Raw genomic sequence first — 27,431 nt, forward strand, 5'->3', positions numbered from 1 at the left:
ATGGAGAACAATGGTGCTCCAAGTGGAAGTGTGATTAAAGCGGCAGAAATTAAAACAGTCTTCTCTCACTGTAACTATATTGTTTTGGCTGTAACAAGTTCATGGCAAACACAAGAGGATTACTAAAGTACATTCCTTACCTTGGTACTTAGACATAGTTTGGGTAACTAAAGTGGAATTTCAGAATATATGTGAATTCGTTTCTCCCCACACTTAATTTTTCCATTGTGTGCCAGCTGAATAATTGAAATGAAATGGTCAGTTTCACTTTAGCAGGATCATGATTCATTTTTAGCAGATACTGGTGCAAGAACATTCAGGGGATAGGAGACATGTTCAGGTACTTTGGCCCTCTGAATGAGATGTATACTATGTTCCTACACTGCTGGGAGAGCATTTGTGTTTATTGGGTGCCCCAGAAAACAGACACTGAGGAGTTAGGAAGGGAAGAGGTTCATCTGTGAAAGACAAAAGTGAGAGGAAGCAGGATTGGGCAGAGACAGCCCAAGATCACCATGCAGACCTGATGAAATCCCAGCTAATCCAAAAGAGAGAGCCAGAGCAGAGTTCCCATTGCAGAAGCAGCCCGGCCCTCACATCCCTGCCATGCTCAGTCACTGGCTGGGGCTGCTGGGAAGAGCTGGGCCTCTGCAGTGAAGCCAGGACCGACCCTGAAGGTGCTGCAGCTGGAGGCTGTCAGCTAACTGCACTTTTGGCAGCTGAATAGCAAGTTATTTCTCCAAACAGGCATGAGCTGCACACCTTCATGCATGCCACAGCTTTGAAACATTTTCACAGTAAAGTCACCAAGAGTAGAAACAATATGGTGACACTATTTCATAGCTGCCTAAAAAAAAAAATCTGTGGAATCCTGTTTAACATGCTTTCAAAAGTTATTTTATAATTTAACTTGGCTTGGTTACTTCCAATTCTTTCATGTGAAGCAGTTAAGTGTCTACTTGTAAGTGCAGCAGGAGAAACATGGCTTTCTGCTGGGAAAACTTTCTCTCTCACTTTCCACTTCTGGAAGAAAATGATGGAGCAAACTGAGCAATCAGATAAATTACTCGCCATATGAGAAAGACAAGTTAACATTGCTCCTGTGATTCATTTGGGAGTTCCTTTTGTTTTCTTGCTGCAAAAAAGATTGGAAGGAAGCTGTGTGAAAGGACTGTTATGCAAAACTGCTCCAGAGTCAACAGAACTTGATAGAAACTGGGGCTGGAGTAGAGGCTGGTTAAGCACCATTAGGAAGATTTCAACATGGACCTAATACTCAGATAAATATCATTTACAACACTATGTGTTTTGGGTGGCTGTTCTTTTTCCTTCCCTCCATCCTTCCTCCCTTTCTCTCCCTCCCTTCCTCCCTCCCTTCCTTCCTTCCACTCCTTTTTTTTTTTTTTTTTTTTTGAGACAGGGTCTCACTCACTATGTCGCTCATGCTATACTCGAGCTCCTGGGCTAAGCGATCATCTTGCCTCAGCCTCCTGAGTAGATGGGACCACAGGTGTGCACCACTGCACCTGGCTGCAACACTGGTTTTCACATTGAATCATACATTCTTTTGGTGAACTGCTGGAGGTCAGACCAAGTCTCATTCATGTTTGTAGCTTGCACATCCACTCCACTGTGGTGCTTGGCACATAGCAGACATGCCAGTAAAAGTTGTTGTATCCTATTTATTATTACATGTTTGGCTTTTGCCTTGCTCACTCTTGGGTTACAGACTGCTGAAGATTCTTATCTCTGCTTCATCCAGAAATAGAAGTACCAGTATTTGACTTTGTATGTTAAAAATATATTTACTGCAGCATCTTCTTCTATAGACAAACATTACAATAGCTTAACTTATTTAGTAATTAAAATGAGCAAAATTTAAAGAAAAGTACTGGACAATACAGACCTGTCACATATGTGTGTGTATATATGTATGTGTGTATATATGTGGATGTATGTATATATGTGTCTAGATATATGTATGCATGTATATATGTAGCATATATGTATGCATGTTGATATGTAGCATATATATGCTATATATATATATAAAACTATGAGCTGAATGAACACAAATTACATATTTGATAAGTATACTAATGGAAGAATATTGGTTAGTATTTCTTCCTTGTTGCCATAATAATGGGCTCTATTTTCTTTTAGAAAAAAAACCAGAGTTGATAGTTGAGGGTAAAGCTGTGTTAATATTTCTTTGTGGAGGAGACAGTACACAAATATGTATTTATTAACCACCTACTATGTGCCAGGAACTGTGCTAGGCACTTTGTGTGACTTATTCAATCTTCACAACACACCTGTGAGGTAGGTATTACTATGGCCATTTAAATAATAAGGAAACTGAGGCACAAGGAAAACATGTCCCAATCACACAGGTGGGAGTCACAGCCAGGGCTGTGGTCCATACCCATCTTTTCCTGCCATACTGCCTCTAGATAGCTATGTTTTAGTTAGCAGGGCCATGAAAAGCTACATAGATATGAAGTTATAGTTCAGGGACCATCATGCCCCAAATGTGCAGGTCCAAACACGTCATATATAGTGACTATCATAGCAACCCAACAGCCAGGTGAGAACAAAAGAAGTGATACTGTTTAATAGGCAGATGTCTTTCATGTAAGCCTCCTGCCTGGTAGTTGGGTGGCATCAGAATATTTGGAAATCAGTGTATGTATTAGTTTCTACCTATCAGTGTGTGGAGTTTGGAAAAGTGCTCCAAGTGAATCTCATGTCCCCCACAACACACAAAAAGACTCCAGTTGAGAACTTCTGTTCTACCTCAGTGGTTCTCAAACTTGGCTGCCCACTGGAATCACCTGAAGAGACTTACAGAGTCCAGAGGTCTAGGCCTCACTTCAGAGATTCTGATGAATTGGTCTGGGTACAGCCTGCACATTGACATATTTAAAAGCTGCCCAAAGGATTGGTTACATAATTTGCAGAGCATGGTGCAAAGTAAAAGTGCAGGACTCCTTGTTCGAAAATTATTGAGAATTTCAATACTGTAACAGCAGAGCATTAAAACAAGTGCAGGTCCTTCTGAACATCGGGCCCTGTGAAAATGCACCGGTCACAGGTCCATGAAGCCAGGCCTGGCTGCCCAGTGATACTGACATGCCGCTCAGGATGAAAATCATAGGCTTAAACCATCCAAGCACTTTTCAAATGAATTAGTGAACTGCCAAAAGCCATGGCATTCCTGAAATTTATCTCTGCACTTCTGAATACTTTTGAAAGCAAAGCACACATATAGGCTGCCTCATACTGCACAGGGCCTGGCACATAGTATGGACTTTATAGATGTGAGAGGAGAGAAAGAAGAAAAAAAGGAAGGACGAAATCAATGAAGATGTATAGGACAGTATGAATCAAACTACTTTCTTAATTGGGAAATGTTATTTAATTTTTAATCTTCGTGATTGGTCTTCAAGTCTAAAAATTCATCATACAGTTTTTAAAAATTATAAAATATAAACATGCCTTCTTTGGGTAGGGCATGGTGGGCTTTGTGGTTGGTTACCTTCGTGGTCATGGTGTCACTGCTCTCAGAAATCTGCTCTGCAGTGACTTAAAGAATGGAAATTCTGCAAAAAGAACTCCTTCCCTGTCTGGCAAACAAATGTCTTCATATTCTCCAAGCCAGGAGGTTTTCAAAGCACCAACTGCAAAGGATGTCACTTAATATCTAATCCTCACTAGGAGATTATGTTCGCCCCTGTAATTAAGTAGGCCCCTGAGTACAGTTGGGAGGAAAATTGGTAGTGAGTGGAGGAAGAAGCTCCATGTCTACACGCAAACCACACCTGAGACATTGGATGTTGGCGGGCCCTTCATTTCTCCAGAACTTAGCTTTCTCCTTGTTATACAATAAAAAGAAGTGACCAACTGTCTTGCCTTACTAACAGGGTGTTGAGAGAAGTCTAGGAGAAAGTGCTTTGTAAACTACAAACTGTTCGAAACACTTGTGCGTGTTTTTTTTTTATTATTCTATTTTTTTTGAGACAGAGTCTTGCCATGTCACCCAGGCTGGAGTGCAGTGGCGTGATCTCGACTCACTGCAATCTCGGCCTTCCAGGTTCAAGCAATTCTCCTGCCTCAGCCTCCCAAATAGCTGGGATTACTGGCGCCCACCACCATGCCCGGTTAATTTTTGTATTTTTAGTAGAGACGGTAGTTTACTATGTTGGCCAGGCTGGTCTGGAACTCCTGACCTCGTGATCTGCCCACCTTGGGCTCCCAAAATGCTGGTATTACAGGCGTGAACCATCACTCCTGGCCTTTTTTTTTTTTTTTTTTTAGACAGTCTCGCTCTGTTGCCCAGGCTGGAGTACAGTGATGTGATCTCCGCTCACTGCCACCTCCAATTCCCACGTTCAAGAGATTCTCCTGCCTCAGCCTCCCAAGAAGCTGGGATTACAGGCTTGTGCCACCACTCTTGTCTAATTTTTTTATTTTAGTAGAGACAGGGTTTCTCCATGTTGGCCAGGCTGGTCTCGAACTCCTGACCTCAGGTGATCTGCCTGCCTCAGCCTCCAAAAGTGCTGGGATTACAGGCATGAGCCACCATGCCAGGCCTGTTTTAAAAAGACAAAACAGAAGTAGGTAGTTGGGAGGGGGAGTGCAGAGTCGGGGGGTCTCACTGGAAGAGAAAAGAGAGGAAAAGTAGGTTTCTGCAGCCTTTTGAGACTTATGCTGACTGATCTAAGACACATCAGAGCTTTTTACCAGGGGACATGGTGAAGTTTCCCTGCCAGGTGCCTGAGCATGGAGGGTGTCTTCACGTAAGCCTAGGATGCTAAAGTCTAGGTTTCTGGCCCTTGAGCACACCACAACCCACAGCCTTATAGAGAGGTAGGAGTCGATGGGCGTATTTCTATTATTAATAACAAACAGGAAATCAAGACCCTATGTCACTTACTATCTAAGAAATTGCTGTCGCCTGTGATCCCTGACTTCAGTTTAATATAGTATCTACAAGAAACTATTTTTGCTTTTTGATAGTTTTCCTGTAATCAGGGCCAGGACTTGATGTCTGTGGTACTTCAATTTGCCATCATCTGAACTCCAAAGAGCTTCCTTTTACATGAGCTCCAAATCATGGCCATAACATTTTCATTTTTAATAAAAATTCACAATACCCAGAAAATATTTCCAGCAATTCAAGAATTAACATCATATTTAAGACAGACGCTTAAAGGAAACGACTGTGCTGGGGAGTGGTTGTGGTTGATTCTTTTCACACAGATTCTTTACCGACAGTAAATGTGGCCAGCCTAATTTTGGTCCCACTGGGCTTTGATTGGCACACATCTTTGTGGCTGACATTGGGTCCTCTCCTATAGCCAAACATCTATTTGGTTAGGACCGAGATCCAGCTGTAGGTCAGTCTAGTGGCCAGTGTGGTCAGCAGTGATTCTCAAACTATGATTCTTGACCAGTAGCATCAGTATCACCTAGGAACTTGTTAGAAAATCCACTTTCCCAAAACCCACCTAGACCCACAGCATCAGAAGCTCAGTAGGTGGGGCCTGTGACCTGGGTTTTAGCAGCCTCCAGGTGATTCTAATGCCTGCTTCATCTGTTTCAGAACCTGGCCCTCAAGGCTGTCAGCTGAGGGTAATTTAACCAATTCCTCTGCATTTGCTCCCAGACAGCTGCTGAAATTTTTCCCTGCAAGTTTCAGCTCCTTGCCAATTCCTCTTTCCTACCTTCCTTGACAAAATGAGGAAGAGAGAAAATGTGGTTCAGCAGCATTAAATGCCTCAACTATTATATGTAAAATCAGAAGAAAAGAATTCTCAATTTTTGAAAATGAAACATTCACCTGCCAGCAGGTATTTCAAGCAGTAGCTTCTGGTTTTGCACAGCTCAAATCTACACACAATTGCACTTTTTTTAAAAAAGCAGCATTTTGAAGTAAAAAACTGCCTTGGGGGGAAAAAAGGGAAAGCAGAGCTTCTAGTTACTAATTCAAGCTTACACCAGAAATGGAATTTTTAAAGAATACATTTAAACTAGGTTTTAAAGCATGTTTTCAAGCAAGTTTTTAACACACTAGCCTGTGCAAGATAAATGAGTTATGGCTCAACCAGGGAGAGCAGAACCATGGTACACACTCCACCACTTCCTGACCCTGCACAAAGGATAGACGTTATTAGTAGATCACAACCATCTTCACCCTTTCATCAGAGTTCCTCAGATACTCATTACCAGGCCATTGAGTTGGCATATGAGATGGAACCTGCTTGACAGCTACAGTATTCACAATACCTAATATCCAGAGAGTAAGGGAAAATGGTTTTCTCTTGTAGCTTTTTTTTTTTTTTTTTTTTTGAGACGGAGTCTCGCTCTGTCGCCCAGGCTGGAGTGCAGTGGCGCGATCTCGGCTCACTGCAAGCTCCGCCTCCTGGGTTCACGCCATTCTCCTGCCTCAGCCTCTCCGAGTAGCTGGGACTACGGGCGCCCGCCACCACGCCCGGCTAATTTTTTTTGTATTTTTAGTAGAGACGGGGTTTCACCGTGGTCTCGATCTCCTGGCCTCATGATCTGCCCGCCTCGGCCTCCCAAAGTGCTGGGATTACAAGCGTGAGCAACCGCGCCCGGCCCTCTTGTAGCTTTTTATAGTTGTTAGACAACTGCATACCTATACATCACATATGTGTGTATATATCTTCACCCACATACATACATCTATATTTTATATATAATTAGCTTATTTTCATAAGCAAGCACTTATAATTAAAGATGCTAAATATCTCAGTCCTTGTTGTCCTTCTTAACGCTGATAATGATCACACTTAGAAGAAGAAAACCAGAAGACAGGACCAGGGTATTCTATGAGGACATGCTCTCTCCAGGCCATGTGGGACGGTCTTTGTAGCATCACGATAGAGTACTAATGAATTCTAGGATGGTATCATAATTCCCAACAAAGAGGCTTGAGTATTCCAAACTGCTAGACAGAAGCAATGGGTATTCCAAAATGCCATCGGAAGCAATGTCTCTGTATACCGAGCCGCTCTTTTCCACAGCAACAAGAGTGGCAGCTGGCCACTCTGTAACTATATGCAACAGCCGAAGGGTTACATTCATGTGAGGGTTACATTCTCCAGACCTAGATCAGCTCTAGCTGGGCTTAAATTCTAGCTCTATCATAAACGTAACTGGCAGCACAGCCTTCGGCAAGCTATCCTCTGAATGTTGATTTCCTTACCAGTTGCAAGAAAATATCCATGCATACACATACATATGCTCTAACTCACAGAGCAATAAGAGAGTTAAATGAGACGATGCTTGTGAAAGATGTAGAGTATTGTCAGACACATGGTGAGTGTTCAAGAGGTGCTAGCTACTTTGACTATGTTCCTGGAGACATGTCTATGATTTCTTCTCCTAGAAATGCTTCTTGCCGTAACTTCTATTCAATGTGGAGTTACCCTCATGCTGCCCATCTGCACTCTGAATGACCCCAGGACTGTCAAACTTGCAAGTGACCTTTCTGCCAAATCATCCCCAAGGAAACCCGGGCCTTTGTTGGCCTCACAGATGACTCCATCCCCATCCACACATATTACACATTCCCTCATCCCAACTATTCTCACACAGCCCTTTCACTGCAAGCTTCCTTCTTCCAGATGATCATCCATTCCTGGAAATGTTGAATCACTGGCTGCTAGAGTCAGAGGAGACATATTTATTAATGAAAATACAAATGGCATGTCTTCTTCTGCCAACAACTTCTGGTGACACCTTTACCTACGTAGTCATACACTGACAGTCATGCTTAGGCTGTTGCATACAGTTATACAGGTTTCACACTGCACAACCCAGGAGTGCCATTCAAGCTGTAGAGCCCTGACTCATGTTCTGGGCAAGTCTACTGATCAAACTGACCAGAATTAACCGATGCATTGGAGTTGACCTATGAGATGATGCCTATTAGTCAGACTCATGGTAACAACAAACTGATATTCTCTGAAGATACCAAGGTAACCTGCTGCCCTCTGTAAAGATACTTCAATTACTCTCATTATCTGCAGTGAGAAGAGGAAGGGTCAGCTTTCCTTCACTCCACTGGGCCACTTTCAGAGCATCAAATGACTCATGATCTCATGCCACCTCTCCAGTCTCTCTTCATTCTCCCAAACACTACCTAGTTCTCCAGATTTTTAACTCTGCCATGTTCTCCCTCCAAGGACCTACTTTCATTTGACATATACAACAAATATTTAATTGAGCACTTAAGTGCCATGCACTAGGCCAGGTACCAGACCAACGAAACACATACATTCCCTTGCTCCCATAGAACTTTGAGCCTTGTGAGGAAAGATGAACATTAAACAAATAATTACTTAATAATTAATGATGTATTATTGTCTTCTTGGGTGGCACCACACCTGGCTCACAATTATTATATTTTTATTTCTTTGATCAACATTTGCAACAACTTTAGGAGAAACTTTGGCAGTTGATGCAACTTTTCCGCCTCACAGTTTCTTAATTTTCCTCCAGGGGTCTTCACTCACATGCACAACTGCCACTCCCCACACCCTGGGTGCCAGGCAGCCTTACTCTCCCTTAACCTGATGCCCCTCATACAGCCTCCATGCTACCACTCCCCATCAACTCCAGGAACCAAGCCCACTAGTCGTTCCATTCATCACATTCATTTGGGTATACCCCAGTTTGGGTAAGTTTAGTCACTTAAATGCAGCCTCGATCCTAGCATCAACCATCTCAAAGCCTCTCCGTAACATCTAAACAAAATCCCATAACTCGTCTTCACACCTCCAGGGTTTTACCCATTCTTTCCCATCCCTCTCTTCCAGCCCAATCCAAGCACAGCATTTATAGGATTCAGCTTGCTAGAACCTTGGTCCTTTCACCCACCCTGCTATGGAACCCATTTTCTATGGGATAAAATTCATATAGCAGCCTCTGGATCTCTAGATCTTGGGCTGATTCTCCAGATTTAGTGTTCAATACTTACCCACAGGCAATCCCTCTCCAGCAACTTTCTTTCCCCTTGTTCTCAGGATGTGACACACAGCGTCAGTCCATCCAAAGCCTTCGCAACCTCAGGGGCCACTTTGTCCCTTTTCCCTGAGTCCCCTCCTGCCATCAAGCCTTCTCTCCCATCTCCAGGGCTACACATTCTCTGGGCCCTCATCTGAGCTCTCAATCACTGCCTTCCTCTCACTGAGTGGCATTGAATGTGTGTGCTTTAGACAATAACCCCTGCATGGCAGGACTTGTTAGGCATTGAGTATATTTTTCCAGCATCACCCCCAGTCATGTGCACAGAAACAATGTTTAATGAATAAAGATCTTTCTGAACTCTAAACTTAATCCCTCCTGCAACAAACACAGCCTTCTCCTCTGGCTCTATATTTAGCTGGTGCAGAGTAGTTCTTCTGCAAATAGTCTGAGGGTGGGGATTTTATAAAGTTTCAATACCACTTTTCGAAAGGAAGAAGGAGAGGAGGAAGGAAGGAAGAAGGAGGTAGTGTAAATACTCCCACTATGATTGATGTCAAGAAGAAAGAAAGGAAGAGAGAGAGAGAAAGAGAAAGAAAGAGAGGAGGAAGGAAGGAAGGAAGGAAGGAAGGAAGGAAGGAAGGAAGGAAGAAAAAAGAAAAGAAAAGAAAAGAGAAAAGAAAAGAAAAGAAAAGAAAAGAAAAGAAAAGAAAAGAAAAGAAAAGAAAGAACAAACAGAGGGCAGGCTCAGGATTTGTAGCATTTGCCTGTTCCCATGGTGTAAATACTTCTACTATGGCTGATGTCAAGCTACCAACATGGTGTCACTAAACATGGGGCTAGAAACAGATGTGCATAATTGGCTCTTGCAAGCTACTGCAGGCTGTCCAGCATAGCATGTCCACTGCTGGAAGATCATGTTCATTATCCTTCTTAAATCATTTAGTTTTCCTCTTCTGTCACCATCTCATTCTCTCATACGCCTCATAAAAACTTACTTTTTCTACTAGTGTTTATCCTCGAAGGCTCAGGCCAAAGGTCATTCTTTGCAGAGCCTTCCTGATATGCTCAGCCCCTCCCAGAACAGCAAGCTGGATGCTGCTCTGCGCTGGCCCCACACTTTGCATAATACATGCCTGTGTGGATGGTGTGGAATAATTAACTGTTACTGGCCTGATTTTTTCCCACTAAATCTGTCAGACCTCTGAGTCTGTTTATTTGCCTCTGGAACTCCACATCCAGCATATAAGAAGTATTCAGTAAAAGCCTGAGGGAAGAAGAGGAGGGAGAGAGGAAGGAGGGAGGGAGAGAGAAAAAAATAAAGGAAGAATAAAGGACTCTGGTTCTTCTTTTCATGTTTCGTTGCCATTTTGCAACCCACGTTTTCTGCCTGCTTCAAGTATTTCAAGTGGCTAAGAGAAACACTGCCAGTTACATGGCATAAATCTTACCTTAACAAATTCCTTACTTTTAAAACAATTTGACCTTCACACCAGCTCTTTTAGCACTGAAGAGTCAGCCTCAGTGGGGCAGGGTATGAGGGGAAACGAGAGTGATGACAGAGGAGAAAAGGACCTGGAGAAAAATTGGTTCCCTTCAGGAGTGTCTTCTGTTAAAATTGCATGAAGTTATGCATAGTAAGTTAACATCCACAAGGATTCGCTCTGGGACGTTCTGAATTACAAGGAGATGGGTCTCTGCTAGAGAGTGGGTAACTGGGCAGAGTAACTGGGCAGAGGTCTTTATGCCATGCTACTGGGCATCACAGAAACTACTAAATGCATCATTTCTCCCCAATACCACGTGAGTCATGGAGAGGACTGAACCTTCTCTGAGCAGAATGCACAAACATGGCAGCACTGGCAAATGCTACACACAAATGGAGGTGAAGGATGGGGCAGAACTATCAATTGTCCTTTTACGGGCATCCAGCAGCTGGTGAACTCACCCCAAATTGTAACTATCCAGTAGGGTCACAAAGTGAGAAAGCTCTTTACTCCTCCTCTGACAAAAGCAGGCAGGGGTGGGGCTGATGTGTGCTCTCTGGGATGAAATACAGTCCAGAACACATCGCTCTAAGCACATGACATAAATAACAACATTAAAGTCACTAGCACCATTACCACGAGCCATAACAACAATTAATAACGCGAGCAAACAGAGTACAAGACTGAAAGCCCGCATCCCCAACACTCTTTGATGTTTACTGGAGAAATCTGAGCCCTTAAGAGTTATCCAATTTATCTGGTACCCAGCCTTCCAAGGCATGATCCTTAAATATGTCAGCATCTAAAGGGGAAGAGAAAATTATCTGCACAGAAGTGAAAGTCGTGGTTCAGCAACATTCTTAATGTAAACGTCAATGAGAAATATGCATAAACTCAAGTGGATCTGAGTCTGGTGACCCAGCTGAAACTCCTGAGGGGTTGGTGGGAGTAGGTGGTGTGTCATTTCCCAGCACCCACCACACTTATGCTGAAAGAAGTGTGAGGACGAAGCTATTCAAGAGGGAAACCAGAGCAGGAAGATGGCGGCCTAATGGGGTAGACTCTCAAATGTGACTTCCAATTTAAAAGATGGCTTTTTGACCCCTGAGTGCATTAAGAGAGCAGTGAACAGAAAGATGGTGACATTCCCCCTAAAGATAATATATGAAGTAGCTGTAAGACTTTGACTAAACATATTTTATTGAGTTAAAATATTATTGAGAGAGGCAATTCCATGGCTTTCCCAATAATGATATGAATAAAGCACTTCTAGATCTAAGAACCTAAAAAAGATGACAGCATATTAGTGAAGAGAGCTTGGACAATGGCTAAAAAGAATTGAAGAGGAAGAAAAGATGAAGAATGTTGTAGAAGAAAATAAAACAAATTTAAACATCTTTTAAAAAGGTTCATAAGACACAGGAATGAGATTTCTTTTAGTGATTTTTGAGATGTTTTATCTCATTTACATTAATAAGGCTAGGTCCATTACCAAATTGACTCAACTACTAACCCATTGAAGGAAGATGAAAATTCTAGATCAGTCTTAGGTATGATTTCCTGAGAGCATCTCAGGCAGTGAGTTTTACACTGGGATGGGTTTCTATTCCAGTGCAGGAAGATGGATTAGGGCACACACATTTCTTGAGAGTGAAATTTGTCTTGTGTTGTTACCAGCTATACCATAGATTTTTTGTAAAACAAACAAACAAACAAACAAACAAAAAAAAACAAAAAAAGAAGGCTGACTTTCTTCTGGAAACAGTGGTCTCTCTTCTGCTCATCATGGTCTGTCTTCAAATTCATGTACATAGGAAATGGAGAACTTACAGTATGGCAAGATATCTTGACTTTAAGCCATTGAGATATCATTGTTAATAAGTGGAATACCAAAAATGTAGATTTCTTTCAAAGCCTTCTCAACTAAGTACCTTATCTGCATTTGGTGGCCCATTTCCAGAGTTATTTCTGAATCTATTAAACTGCAGCTGACTTTTCTGCAACAGCAGACAAGCTTGGCCACCATGGTCAAGGTCCCCAAAGATCCCAAATGATGTTTTCTCTCTGTCCTAGATACATATGTAGATAGTTCAGACTCATCTTCTGAGGAGAAAGAAGATAGAAGCTCTCCTCCTAATGGGGCTTTTCATACTGAAAGAGACCATCTAGGGTGGTGGAAAGAAGATGTTTGGACACCAGGAGAACCGAAACAAGACAGGGAAGAGCCATACCTGCTCCGATGACCTCTTCAATTTTCACAAAAGATACATCAATCTCCTTGGCAAACTCCCGGACAGCTTCATTGGGATCCTCATAAGTGAAGGGGTCAATGTAGATCTTCATACCTGGGGAGCCTTGTTGGAGGAGATAAACAGGGTTAACATCCCAAAGAGGACACGGTTGTCATTCAGCACTGCTGATGTCCCCAGCACTAAGGGCATTCCTGGGAGGAGCTCTCCTACCCACCAGGCTGTAACTTTTCTCTGCCTCTCCTCCTCTTGCTGGGCCTCCCCATCTCCCTTCCTTCTGGGTCATTCTAGACTGATTCTCTGTCCTCTACTTCTCCTCCATATTTTCTTCTTTTTTTGAGCTCTTGATGAAATGTGGAGCAGATTACTTATAAGTGACAGATCAGGACCTGTTCCCACACCGGGCGCTCACAGAAGGCAAGGAAGCTGATTGATGCCAACCAAATGCATTAGCAGAAAAGTGGTGGTAAAATGGTAGGGTAGATATCAATATTTATCAACTTGACAACTTTCCTGAGTGGAGGCCACTGTTAAGGTTATAACTGACGGCTGTGGTGCAGGGCTGTAAGAGGGATGAGGATGGATTTTTTTACAAAGAGAGAAATTGCTGTTAGAAAAATCTGGAGATGGAAGTGCCAAGATGGTTCACCAGAAGAGAAAATGTGGAGAGAAAAGCTTAGAAAATACTAATAGAGAAAAGGGCAAAGTCTACATAGAAAAAATGAGGTGGTATGAAAGAAAAATGGTGATTGACTCTTCATGCCTTCGGACACATGAAGTATGAAAAACAAATAAAATGGTGAATGAGAAATACATAAAGGAATATAGACCTTGTCACTGATATATACAGTGGCAAGATAAATAGGTGTGCATGGGGACAAAGTAGAGAATTGTCACTGCAGAAAAAATACATTCAAAAAGTAGAGGAGAGGGAACAAAAAAAAGGAAATGGAACCCAAGAAACAAATGCATTCATTTTCAATGTAATTTTTCAACACGTTTGATATGTCATTAAGCAAAGTACAGGAATTGTTTACATGGTGGTGGGTAGTGGAAAGGCTGGGGCTTCGAAGGTCAAATGACAAGGTCTGGTATCACAGCCTTGGGAAGAGTAGGGGCTTTCTCTGCCAGGTACTGCTGTCTCATTCAAGAAACAGTCAGGTCAGCAGGGGCAGGCAGGCCTAAAAAAGCCACACTGCTCCAGGTGCAGTGACTGGGGCCTAAGGCTGAGGTCAGGCCTCAGGTTTCATGAGCTCCATTTAGCACCTCCTCCCTCTTCATGTTCCCCACCCCTCGCCACTACAGCTTGTTCCCTGGTGACCTCCAGCTCTAGTTTTGACATTTTCCATCCAAAAAACTTCTTATGGCTCTATAGCTCCCTAAACTGGTGTTGCTTGGTCACCAATTCAGGCAAGGACTGGAAATACTAGAGTGTAATCCAATGGAAGACAGAAGATATAGCAAAGCAAACCGTTGGGGGAATTTTTTTTTTTTTTTTTTTTTTTTTTTGAGACAGAGTCTTGCTCTGTCACCCAGGCTGGAGTGCAGTGGTGTGATCTCGGCGCACTGCAACCTTCGCCTCCCGGGTTCAAGTGATTCTTCTGCCTCAGCCTCCTGAGTAGCTGGGATTACAGGCATGTACCACCACGCCTGGCTAATTTTTGTATTTCCAGTACAAATGGGGTTTCCCAGTCTGGTCTTGAACTCCTGACCTAATGATCCACCCACCTCGGCCTCCCAAAGTGCTGGGATTATGGGTGTGAGCCACTGCGCCTGGCCTGAGGGGATTATTTTTTAAGATAAGGAGGGCCAGGTGTCCTGCCCAGAAGAACAGTTTTTTTCTGAAAGACGAGTTACTCCCAGTCACTTGTTTTAGGGTTGTTCACACCATTCTAGAAGGCTCCTTGAAAGCTTTGGGAGGACACTGACTTGGGAATGTATAGACTGAAGTTTGGACAAAGCAAACTGAGAGATCCTCACCTTTATGTAGAATATTCTAGTCCCCAGGATGGATATGAGGGATGTGTGTGTGTACGAAGAGACTTCTACTTTAGTAACAGTGGACAAAGAGATAAATGGAGATGGGGGTGCCAGTCATTTTTGATTTGTTATAAAGAACAAGTGAAGAGTAAGAACAGCCAAACCAGATTGGAAGCATATAGAGAACCCAGGTCAGCATCTCCAGGCCACCCTGTCTTACCTTGGGTTCCCCCAGAAGCAGCCCTAGAGGCAAGTGGCTTATCTGGGTGGTGATCCCAAGAAGTACCTGAGATGAGAAGGGAAGTAAGATAGGGAAAGGAAGGCAGCCTGTAAGAGGTGCGTTCTCAAGCCACTGACCACTGCGGGTCATTGAGCAGGCCTAATTCCCCTGAGATTCACATCTAAGCAATGTCTAGTTTAGCACATACTTCAGAGTTGTCCCACTCTGGGGTCAAGGGAGCTGTGATATTTCCACACAATTGGTCAGGGGCTGCTTGGCCTGTTGTACGGGTGGGCGGGGGAGGCTCCAGGGCCAGGGAAAGCAGTCAGGCAAAGAAACACTGATGCCGCAGGTAGAAGCCAGCTGGTGTGCAACTGGCAGCAACAGATGCACTCAGAATGCAAAAGCGACAGCAGGTCAGTGTTAACAAGCTGTGACTTCTCCCAAATTCTGTGCCGTGGTGAGAGGAGGTAAACGGCCCAGATGCTGGGACCCACAGGTGAGGTCAGGGCCCCCAAACCTTTTACTAGCCCTGTGTAATGTGACAAGTTGGCACACATCTCTTAGCATGGTTTTCTCCCCTGCCAATGAGGGCGGTAACATCTCCCTCCCAAGTTGGCTGTGAGATTAAAGAACATATTGCTGATGACATACCTAGCACAGCGCCTGATGTACAGTGATGACTCACTGACTGATAGACTTGTTATATCATCAGTAAATTGTTCTAGGAAGTGTTTGGGGAGGTAGGAAGAGGAAGTAAGCGGAGGGTGGGCAGTGGTGGTTGTAAGCCGCTTAGGGTTATATTAGTTACTTCAAAAATAACTACCTTGTTATTTTAGATCAAAGGCTTTTGAACGATGTATGCTAAGCTGTCCTACAGGAACTCTTCCGTGGAAATTAATTAAACAATCTAGAATATGCAGTAATGAATGGTTTGCAAGTAAAGACATACATAAGGATGAATGGGAAAGGATTCTGGGTTAATGAGTTTTACAGATATTGGCCCCAATCAGTTCGAGGGAGGAGCTATTCCCAGAAGGGAAAGGGCTCACCTCTTAATGGTGCCAGGATTCTTTTGGGCCAGTAATGTGCAAATAAGTGCACATAAATGGAACAAAGTCTGCACTGTGAAGATGGGTGCACTTTACTGATGAAGAGAGTTGTGCTGCTTTGCTAGCTTGTAGAATTAAGAAGTATGTGTGTGCGTGTGTGTGCACACATATATGTGATGTCACAGCTGCTGTTCTGGGGCCATGGGCATTGGTGTCACTGAGGCCTTTCCCCAGAAGCCAAGAAGTCTGCCTGGAGTAGTGATGCAACGTCAGTTTAGAACATCTTAATGGCTGCATCTATGCAACAATTAGACTCAGCACTCATTTCCCCTGAAATTGAGGAAAGCATTGTCACACTGAAGAAGGGAAACTGAAAAAGTGAATCATTGGTCTAACAAATGGCTCAAACTCAATGACTTTCCCCTAAGGTCCGATAGGGTGGGCTGAGAAGGTGGCCTTGTGTTGCTCCTCTGTGGGGGGCAACAGTCTGTGTTCTAAATTGGGAGAGTGACTTGGTTGAGCACCCTCAACCAAGCATGTAAGGGCTCCCCCTGCATCTGCCTCATCTCATAATGACACATCTTCCTAGACCTCCCTCCTGCAGTATAGCTAGCCTTTCCAAATCTTAGAAGATGATGAGGGGAAAAAAAAAGCCTTTAGCTAGGCAGAACAGGTCATTTGTCTTTTGGCTCATTTTGTGTTTCTGCATAAATCCTACATCAGCCTGTTCCTGCTCCCACTTGCCAGTGAGCAGTTTTTAATTATCAGGAAAATGGTGTTTAGTGCAATGAATCATCAGACAGTGAACAAGGAATTCAAGTCAGCTACAGAGTCAGGCACAGCCCAACATTTGGAGACAGGGCTCAGAAAACGTTCTCAGATTTGTGAGTGTTGGGGAAATATTATTAGTGGCAGTAATAATAATATCAGATGTAATATATCCCTATAATGTAAAGCATTTTATAGTGATTTGTACAATGCTTTATATTATCATTATTGCTAATATAAATATTGTTAACATATTTATATTTTATAGTTTCCAATTATTTTCATATACCTTTGGCACAAAAATGTTATGTATTGATTTAAACTGCTGATTATTAGTACCTCGAAAGAGAGAAAAATCTTTAATTTTATGTTCTTTTAATTTACTAAGTTTGATTAAAGATCTACTTTGCATTCATGTGTATTCTTTGACCTCAAAATTCACTTATGCTATAGTTGAGATTAACTACAGCCTTAAAGGCCCATAGACTCAGGAGAATTACGAAATCTTGAACATGAACCAAGCCTTTAAATATATTAGGTTTGGGGAGAAATGATTTAGCCACTGTCCAGAACCTTTTTGCATGGAATGGAGTAGTTCTTGAAGCAGAAGAAACTTCTGAGCATTATCAGAGACCCTGCATCAGTAGATCAGGATGCTCTCAAAAGTGAAAAGGCTGGGTCATGTCTCTGGGGAGGTCGCAGACACGTAGAGCGTATCTGAAAAGTCGGGGAGACCCTTTACAAGTGCCAGGGTCTCAGAGAAGAGCAGAAGAGGGCTGGAAAGGGCCATTTTAAACAGTAGGTGATATTTGGGGATTGAAAGCTGGAGAGAGAGGAGCGAATGCTTCTATCCAGGCCTCCTGTGCATTTAGGAAGTACAAAATCAATACCGTGGACATCTTAGTGGATATCACGAATACCCACATGGCTCCAGGGGTGCCAGGACAAACCTGGCACTTCCCAGCTGGTGGAGGATGCCCAGAATTCCACAATATGGTGCCAGAGGTAGTGCATTAGGCTATATTTAGTCTTAATATGTTTGTGTCCCAGCAGGTTTGAACAGACCAATGAGAAAGTGTGGCTTTTTGTTCTTCATTCTGGATTCAAGGCAGATGATGTCATTTTTGTGACTCCCCTAAAATTGGTCCAGATATTTAATCACAAGGGGTTTTATGTGTTTGGAGATCTTTACATACAGGGACTTCATCCAATCTTCTGCCTCAGTATGTTGATCAACCCTTTTCCTCAACACTAATCAGGACTCCAAACCAGCACTGTGCTAAGAACTGTGGAAGCTATTGGCAAAACAAAGTTCACAAGTTTCTTTAGGCAATTAAGATATGAAATAACTGGAGAACAGTGCTGGATAGTCTTAGATCAGGAGCCCACATCTGGAAATGGGTTGCAAGTGCTGCAGAGACCAGAAAAGGCAGAGGCTATGGGTGCCAGTCCTCAGGGACAGAATCCTGAAAACATCAGAACTCGGCTTGAGCCTGAAAGGACAAGTGCACATCGTATTGCACTGGCAAAAGAGGGGCCTGGAGTGTCGTGAGCTGCAGCTAACAGAGGCCTGGCAGTGCATGAGTGGGGAGAGTAATACCAGCTTGAATGTGGAGGGAATCAGTGATAGTCAGAAGCATGGGAAGGCCTTGGTTACCAAATAGAGACATTAGGATTGATGTCATGGGACACACAGAGCTGACAATGGTTCCATCAGCAGGGTATGGATGTACAGAAAGTGGGGCATTGGGGGGCTCATTTTGCTGGCAAGCTACAGCATTTGTATGTAGTGCTGTGGGGAAGGGGCTGGAGGTTGGAAAAATAGCTATGAGGTTGTTATGTAATACTAATTCACGTGTAAGATAACAGAGTTTTCAACTGGAGTGCCGCAACAAGAACAGCAGAAGAGACAAGACAAATTTCAAAGGAAGAAGTGGTTGCAGCTGATGAGCAGTCAGACATGGGGAATTAGGGAGGGGCAAGATGAATCCAAGTCAATGCCAAGACTTCTAGAATCACATGGCACTATTAACCAGGTGAAGGGCTTTTGGAAAGAAATCCTATCGTAAGAGGTGCTGGCACATGTGGTTTTAGACTTTGGATGTACAAATGAAATATGCAGGTGCTTAGATGCTTGTCAGGAAACTCGGACTGAAAACAGAGTCAGAAGAGTGGAGCTGGAGTTGTGGGTTTGGGAGGCACATGGGTGGTAGCTGAAAGGCTGAGGACTGGGCAGTTTCTTGGAGTAAACCAGCTAGTGAAGGCTGAAGAGCACTAGAAATAGTTTGCCCCACCGACTTCTGAGGGCTAAGACCAGGACAATGGGTGGTTGTCTTTTTCCATGAAAGAAGGGGTCATGGGTGCCCAGCCAGTGCTTTAGGAAGAACCTAGGACAGGAACCTCAGGGCAGACAATGGGCAGACAATGCAGGCTGGAAAAGCAGTGGGTGGGAGGAGGACCTTCCTGACACTTTGTGTTTGGGTGTTTTACCACATTTTTGGGATCTGCCCCAAAAACCAGTTATTGCTGAACATCTATCTCCCAAAGGAAAGTAGACCATAGCTGCTTCCTCTTGAAGAAAGTATTTCAGAAAAAAAGCTTAACATCTCTCTGCTTTGTGGGTATCAATGACGGGGACAGGCCAGTCCTTCCCAGCAAGGCCCACTGATTCTGGGTCACTGAGGAGTTGTTGGGAAGCCAAGGGCAGGAGCTGATGATCTCAGCACCAAAAGAGTTAACACAGTTTCTTGAGTCTCCGGCTTACAGCCAGCAGCAGACACATGGGTGAATCTAGCTCATAAAATTTATTTGACATTTAATAAGCCCCCGCTGTAAACTCAGCCACCTTTTGTACCAAGTAGCCTTTCCTCCTCTCCCAATAAGACTTCATTTACTCTTCTCAGTGACTAATGCTCTGGTTACCCTCCAGAAGAGGGAGCCAAAATTGCCAGTCTGTCTCCCTCCTTCAGGGACACACCTGACCTGCACTTTGGTTCCTGAGGTGATTTCTTCTGGGCTGGATGCTGTGTCCCTTGCAGTTCTGAAATACAGGCACCACCCAGAATCCAGAAACTGGGTGTGGAATCTTGGAACTAGACATGTTTCTGGGTGTAATTTTGTCCAATGTCCTGTTTAAAGCAGAAATCTTCTCTCTAGCATCCTTTACTGACAACTGTCTAGTCTCTGCTTGAATAGGAACAGAGAACTCACACCTCCCTGCAAGGCAGACTGTCTCTTTGCTGGACAGCTCTAGTGAGGAAGCAGTGCACTTACAATGAATAAATATGGCCTACTTTGATATTTCACTTGATGGTGCCATTTAATCTCATGAAGCCAACAACATCTTTCTTTTGCCATAATGGCATTATGCTGGATGATGACTTCCAGGTCCCTGCCTGGGTGTCTGCAGCACTGAACACTGGCATTTCCAAGTCTCTTTGGTAGCAGATCAGAACTTGCCACCGCTCCACCAGCAAGCTGCTGTCTTCTGGACAGCTACTTTGCAGACAATGTCCTTCTCGAAATGGGATCCCAGAACTAACATCACTCTAGATGTGTTCTTACCACACAGAAGACACTGTTTATATATCACCTTTTCTGATCTGAACCCTTATCGAGACCACAGAGTCAGACAGATCTGAGTTTTAAACCTTGTTTTGCAAATCACTAATTCCAAGACTCTGAACAGGTTACTTGTTCTCTCTGAGGCTTTGTTTCTTCATATGCAAAATGTACCTCATGGGGCTGTTAGAGGGATGAAACTAGTTAATTTATGTAAAGTGTTTAACAGAGTAAGTGTGCAATACTGGTGGTTATTAGTAGTATTATACTGCATCAATAACATTGCTTGGATTTTTGTCAGCTATATATCACTCATATTAAGAATGTGGTCAACTAACTCATTTTTTTCACACAAACAAACAGCAAGTTAGGTCTCCTATTTGCACTGCTTTATTTTTGTTTTAACCTAAACACTAGATTCCAGATTTATCCTGCTAACATTTTGTCTTGCAGATTTCAAATTAGCATTCAAAGCTGTTGGATAGTTCTGAATTTTGATTCATCTTCTATGGTGTTAGTTATGCTCTCCAAATGTTACCTACACACTCGATAAGCTTCCCTATGCTTGCACCTGAGTCATGAATTAAAAAAACAATCAAACAAACAAGAGATTGAATAGGACAAGGACTAAAATAACACCAGGGACTTCCTTCCTGGCTGACAGAGTCACTAACCTACTTTCTTTTGGTAGGAAGACAAGCTCAGTATCCACTTAAAAATGCTTTCCCTTAGGAGACCATAAAATATTTTTTTCAAAATAAAAATTCACTCCATCTGCAATTCCTCTTGAATTTACTAAAGGTATAACCCTGGTAAATTAGATGAGGCCCTCATATTTTTTTTCTTAACGAATCTTTGGGGGTTCCCAATGATCACTGAATTCAAGTGTAAATGCCCAGAACTCATCTGCTTAATCATCTATCCAAGTGTTTGGCAGGGATCAAGTTCAGACTCCTGTTCTGTAATCTCTGTGCTCTGCCCTCTTACCCTATGTGAAAACTAGGGTGTTTGCCAGTCTAAACTCTTCAGGCACATACCCCATTTGTTTGTGCGTTTCCCAAAGTTCACCAACAGTAGCGCTGTAATGTTATCTGCAGTTGCCTACACACGGACGTCAGTCTGTCAGGGCCGCTTTCTGAAAGCCCTTGACCCGAAACCCCTTAACAAGCTCTCATCTTCCACTCTCCCTACCCCCACACATTCCACCCAACTCAGAAATAAGGGAGGTGTCAACCTCTACAAAGTATGTAGTAACCTAATCCTTGTAAATACCTTTTAGATTCTACGTTTCCCAAATGTAGAATCAACTGGAACCTTTTTCAAGATAGATTCTCAAACTTACACTTGCCCACCTAGATCATCGAGGTGGCCACCTGGCCTGCCTAAATCATCTCATCCAGGCAATTGTTAGTCAGCCAGCACCTACTGAGAATGGGCCCACAAAAACCATGAGAACAAGCTGTTTCTCTGCCTCTTCCAGGACTCAGAAAGCCACATCCCCACCCTCCCACCCTTGAACATGAATGATAGGCTCAGATGAAGAGCATCCAGCACCACACCCAGTACATCTTCTCTTCCAACCTGCTTTCCAGCTAGTCTCTTTCCACCCAAATCCAAATTCTCTACATTCCTGTTCACTGTGCTCCAGGCTCTCAGGATGAACATTAAACCAGTGCCCTAGAAGCCACATTATGTTCTCAGATTTACTAGATCCGCCATGTCTCAACTAGCTAGAGAAGGTATTCTGTTTGCAAACATTTCTGTCATCTCTTCTTCAGCCTTTGCATCAGTTTGAAAGGAAGGTCTGGGAGGGGAGGAGCTGCCAGCCTCTCTGTAGTGTCCTGTGCCTTGCCTGCAGGCAAGAGAGGCAGGGGCTCTCTCAGGCATTAATGAACACGCTGGGGAGCTGCTGGTGTTCTGTTACTCCCCAGTCAGGAAGATCTCAGAGCTCCAAATTGCTGTCTGCATCCCCCGGAAGTTCATGCCTGTGGATGGTCCAGGTATAGTTATGTGCACACATTCGGATCAGACATTATCAATCTTTCTGCCTCCTGCAGTGGGATGCAGAGTGGGGAGCCACAAAACACCAACTTAGACAGCTGGGATTAGTCCTGGAGCTGCTCCTCATAATCAGGCTGTGGAAAGAGCACGGGCTCTGCACCCGGGCTTAGAGGGTGTGTAGTCTGCCTCTGTTACTTAGACATGTGCCCTAGATAAGTCACTTAATCTTCCTAGGTTAGTTCCTTTCTCTTAGAGTGGTTGTGAAGGTTCAATGAGTTTAAGAGAGCTGCCAGAATAAAACTCCCAGTGCAGGGAGTTCCCTAACCCATTACTTCTACCCCTACTCCCTCTTTGGCCAGGCCCTCCCTCTATCAGAGCCTTCAGTTTCCCCTTCTGTTATATGTGTGCTGAGCCATCCACCAGCTCTACACTCTTTGACCATGATTCTCCAACAGTAATAGCTTTAGTCAGGGAGATGGATATTCACAGGAGTAAATGCACAAATGCAATTCAATGCATGAGACTGAGTTTAGAGAACTTGGGTGCGAAGAGGAGCCAGGTGCCCAGGGTTGGATCAAAAGACAATAGTTATGAATAGAGGGAAATGACAAGATTTATAAAAGGCAAACCGAATTAAAAAGAGGACAGACTTCCAAGGAAGCCAAGGGAGTGAACCCAGACCCACAAACAACCCTGCATCCATCCTGAGTCCCAGGAATGGCGACTATGTAGCTGGCCAACAATGTTCCTTCAGCTGTCCTCTCTTGTTCCAGCAAGACCACTATTACTGCAGACTGAGGACTGGTTTTTCTATGGATCTCAGGAACCAGTAAAATCTTCTTCTGTTGGCCTGAGAGGTAACAGAGTCCCCCAAAAGGTGGCCGTGAGCATTTTGCAAGCATGCTTTTGTGCACATGGGCACCACGTGATGGCCTGGCATAGCTACTCCTCGAGGGCAGGAGAACAGCCAGATCTCAGGTTGCAGCAGCCGAAAGGGCACAAAGTTTCACCCCACTCAATGTTTGGAGAACCTCTGTACCCCACCCAAGGAGTGAAGTTTGGCTTGCACACTTTTGGAAAGGGAGCTCTCACCTAAGTCATCTTAAGGCATCTTTGGATATCTCTCGACTTTGAAGGGAGATTCCTCCTTTTGAACCTAATTTTTTATCCTTATGGTCCTGGCTCCACTTTCACGCTGACATGACCACCTCTAAATGTTTTATCCACAGCATTTACAGGATGCCAGATCTGAAATGGACTTTACAGTGGCTCATGATGAAAAAGAGCCAGCCCTGAGCAAGAGTCAGGGAGGCAATGTCAGGATCCTGAGGCAGAGGCAGGGAAGCAGGGAGACGAAGGTCACCCTTGAGGAAATACTGAGGCACTCTGGTGGGCGCACCATCACTTGAGAATCACAGGTACAAGCAAAGTCCCTGTTTTCCAGCTGAGGAAGGTAAGGCCCTGCCTGGAAGGGCTAATGCACAGGCCAACATAAATAGAAGCATCCTGTAGATTATGCAGCAAGGCACACAGTCAGGCCATAGGACAGAGAATACAGTAGGGTTGATCCCTCTGAAATCAGTGACAATGGAGTAATAGGGTGGCCCAGGGAGAGAAAGAAAGAGGAATAAGCAGGACTCTGAATATAGCAGGAGCTGTGCCTGTGGCCTAGAGGGCCCCCCAATTTGGGCTGCTGATGGTAGGGGCTGCCCTGGGGCACCGTGGGAAAGCAGCAGTGCTCCAGCCAGTGCAGAACCCACAACTCCCTCCAGGAATAAGTGCCCTGGGCAGCAGCCCAGCTGCCAGGGGCTTGGGCCTCTGCAAACCCTTGGCAGGGTCTTGATCTTAGATTGAAAGCCACATCTATGAAGTGCCCTTTGTATAGCCCGAGTCAGCACTGGCTGCATTAGAACACAAGCTCCTTCATGGTGCAGTTGCTGCTGTGAACATCTTGGCATCACTTTCCTGCTTTGGGTAACCTTAGAGAAGAAGCAGTCTGATCCATGAGAACTTTGGCCTGGGAGTCCATGTTCGCCCCCAGAAGAACCCCCCTGTAGAGGCAGGCTTGGCGTGTAGGTACCTGGGAGGTCTGTTTTCCATGCTTATTGCTGAGAAAACAGGAAGCACTGGCCTTACATTGCAACAAGGGGGTTGAGGTGAGATGTGGCTCACAGAAGAAGCCTTGAGGTTGAGGTGAGATGAGGCTCACAGAAGAAGCCTCGACAGAGCATAGCACACTGTGCTGGGACAGATTTCTGAGGGCATCTGTCGAATTCAAGAGGAGTTATTTAGAAACAGAATGTGTCTGCTGTAAGGATCTGAGAATTCTGCTTTCTGGAGGCAGGAAGGTGGCCCAACTGACCTAGAGAGACCTTTCTCAGATCCTTCAATGTTGTCATTATACAGATGAGAAAATGAGTGTGACAGAGAACTTTATGTTGCACATTGGTGAAAAGAAATTTTAGTTATAAAAATATTATAAGTACAGGTTTATAAAAGAGAGAGGAGGATAATGAGTGAGAAAAACTTTTAAAGGTACTGCTTAAAGGAAAACACTTGGGAGATATCCCAGCACTTTGGCCTCTTGGGCTCTGCTATCTTTTTAATTCCCCACATTCATGTTCTATGGCTTATCTGTGAATTTGGTTAACAAATTCCCCAGCCACTCAATTGGATAAGATAAGGCAGAAGATGTTAATAGAGAACCCTCCATCTTTTCCCACTGAGTCTGATTTGAGGACTCATTGACTTGCTAAACCCAATCTTTTCCCTGCATTTTGTGTCCTATATGGGCTTATCAACGCAGACAATAATCTACCCACCAGGCATCCAATGAGTACCCACGACAGGTAGGCGGCAGATGGGAGGGTAGCCTGTTGCCCCTGGGGACTTGCAGAAAGGTGGCCAAGGCACTGGGGGCTGAGAGAGAACTTGCCACTGGGACCAGCCAGTCTGGCTATAAAGAGAGCTCTGAGCACTAGCCCACTTGACTCAGTGGCCTGTGGGGGTCAGACACTGGGTGTCTGCTTTCTACTTACCTCTGCCTGTGCTGTAATGCTGGAGCTTATCGCTGTACACAGCCTCTTTGCTATAAGCCCGTTTCCTGCGGATAAAAAGAGGGGCTCTCTCAGCCACAGGGCATACCCACCAGTCTGTTCCAGGTACCTCCATCTAGGCCCCAGGCCAGATGGGGGCTCACCCGGGGCATCTCCCAGGATTAGGGACTGGGCAACTCTCACTTCAGCCCTCCTGCTGCAGTTAGAGCTCTGGCTGACCACCACTCACTCCTGTGGGCAGAGGGGTCTGCTTTCCAGCCAAGGTCTTGAAGAAGCCTAGTGGGACTGTGGGACCCCATTCAGAGGGCAGTGCTGATGAGGGCAGAGGCAAAGAGGACGTCCATCAGCACTTAAGCTACATTGCAGAACTGCTTGGGAGGGAGCCAACTACAGGGCTTTGCATGGCAGAATCTGGGCTAACCACTGAAGGCAGTAGCAGCAGTATTAAAAAATCACAAGGCTTTCGGGGCCAGTTCTTCTGCAGAACTCAGAGTTTCCCTTTCCTCCTCATCTTCTCTCCTGCCAGCCTGCCTCCCTCTTGCTGGCTGCTGAGAGCGTGAGCTCTCTGACTGGAGGATGGGTTGTGCACAGGCTGGATGCTCCAGTGAGTCAAATGCAATTTTGTAACTGTCACTCTGAAAAGCCATTGTGTGTAAGCGGGGCGGGGGGCTAAAAGTCTTCGTTAAAATGAGGTTTGAGGATGGATGCTGTTTACTGATAGCCTTGCTCAGCTCTCATATGAATTTTTTCCCAGCTAAATAAATATCTAAAGAATTCTAGGCTGCTCTTGGATTGAGATGGAGTGATGATTGTGGTCGTTAATGGTCACACTCTATCTGATCCACACAGCCTGGGAAAGCGCACATAGAGAGGGGCTTCCTGGGTCCAAGGAAAGCAAGTGAGAGTGGAGGACCTACCTGCTACAGACGATAGAGATGGCCACCAAGGACACAACGAACACGACCCCGGCTGCTGCCGAGCCAGCAATCAGGGGCAGCTGCTCCCTCAGCTCTGACTTGTAATCATCTAGGTGAGAAAGAGGCGTTAGAATCCTCCCCATGTGCCTTTTGCATACAGCTGATACTCAGTGCACAATACCAAAAACATGATCTAAATATACTTATATGTAGAGGACAGTTTCTATGTGTCAGAGTTGTAAGTCTAACCAAAACAAAGAGCAATTTTTAAGTTATAAATAAACAAAAACAACCAAAAACAAAGGACAATGAAAACAAAACAGCCGTGACAGAATCTGGGAACTATAGCTGATGACATTCCTGGAGCAGAGATGATTCCCAATCCATATTCCCTCAATTGGAAGATCTCTCAAAGAACTGTCAGCCATGTTAAGGACATACCAATGAAGGGGACTTATCTAAATGAAAACCACTGCTGAAATATCTTCGAAAGCATGAAGTTATGAAATGGCGCAGAGTCAATAGATTCATTGAGCAGATATTTAAAGAGTATCCGCAGTCAGCCAGCACTACCTCCAGGCACTGTGGAGGATAAAGAAATGCCTGAGAAATGAATGGCCCAGCACTCTGAGTTCCCACTCAAGAAGAAAATGATCAAGGCTTCTGCCAATTGTTAGAACCATGCTGAATTATGCAGTGGAATGGGAAGCCTATAGGTCATAGAGGCAGACAGAGCTCATCTAAACCCTGGTGTTACTATGTGTAAGCTTTGTGATACTGGACACACGATTTAGTCTTTCTGACCCTCAGACTTCCTGTCTGTTGAAAAAAAATCAAATCATATGAAGCACATTTCACACTGTCTGCTCTATCATAGGTGTCCTAAATACTAAATCTCTTTTCTTTAATCTATACAAATCATTTGGCCCAGCTGGCTAGTATTAGTATTATCCTGGTTATGCTTTCACTGGTGTTAAAGAACTATTACCTAATGTTCAGGACCTAGGCATATAGAAGTCAAGCTATTTATGTTCTATTACAATTAGAGTTGCCAGCTATAGCAAATATGAATGTAGGACTGCCAATCACATTTGAATTTCTGATAAAAAATGAATAAGCTTTTAGTATAAGTATGCCTCAAATATT

At 44.1% G+C, this 27,431-nt stretch overlaps 1 protein-coding gene across 7 annotated transcripts in view; it reads right to left on the reverse strand.

Annotated features, from left to right (window-relative positions):
* The window catches only part of EPHB1 (EPH receptor B1), a 501,064-nt gene that overhangs the window by 74,051 nt on the left and 399,582 nt on the right, over positions 1-27,431 (reverse strand). For all 7 annotated transcript variants that reach the window (XM_032144100.3, XM_058433527.1, XM_058433526.1 and 4 more), the window contains 3 exons: positions 26,286-26,394; positions 25,351-25,415; positions 12,713-12,835 (listed from right to left, as the gene is read on the reverse strand). In XM_032144100.3, coding sequence (XP_031999991.1) covers positions 12,713-12,835; positions 25,351-25,415; positions 26,286-26,394 — 297 coding nt within the window. The remainder of the gene's footprint in view (positions 1-12,712; positions 12,836-25,350; positions 25,416-26,285; positions 26,395-27,431) is intronic.

This window comes from Hylobates moloch, unplaced genomic scaffold (assembly GCF_009828535.3).
Source record: "Hylobates moloch isolate HMO894 unplaced genomic scaffold, HMol_V3 SCAFFOLD_22, whole genome shotgun sequence".
In the NCBI taxonomy this organism is placed as follows: domain Eukaryota; kingdom Metazoa; phylum Chordata; class Mammalia; order Primates; family Hylobatidae; genus Hylobates; species Hylobates moloch.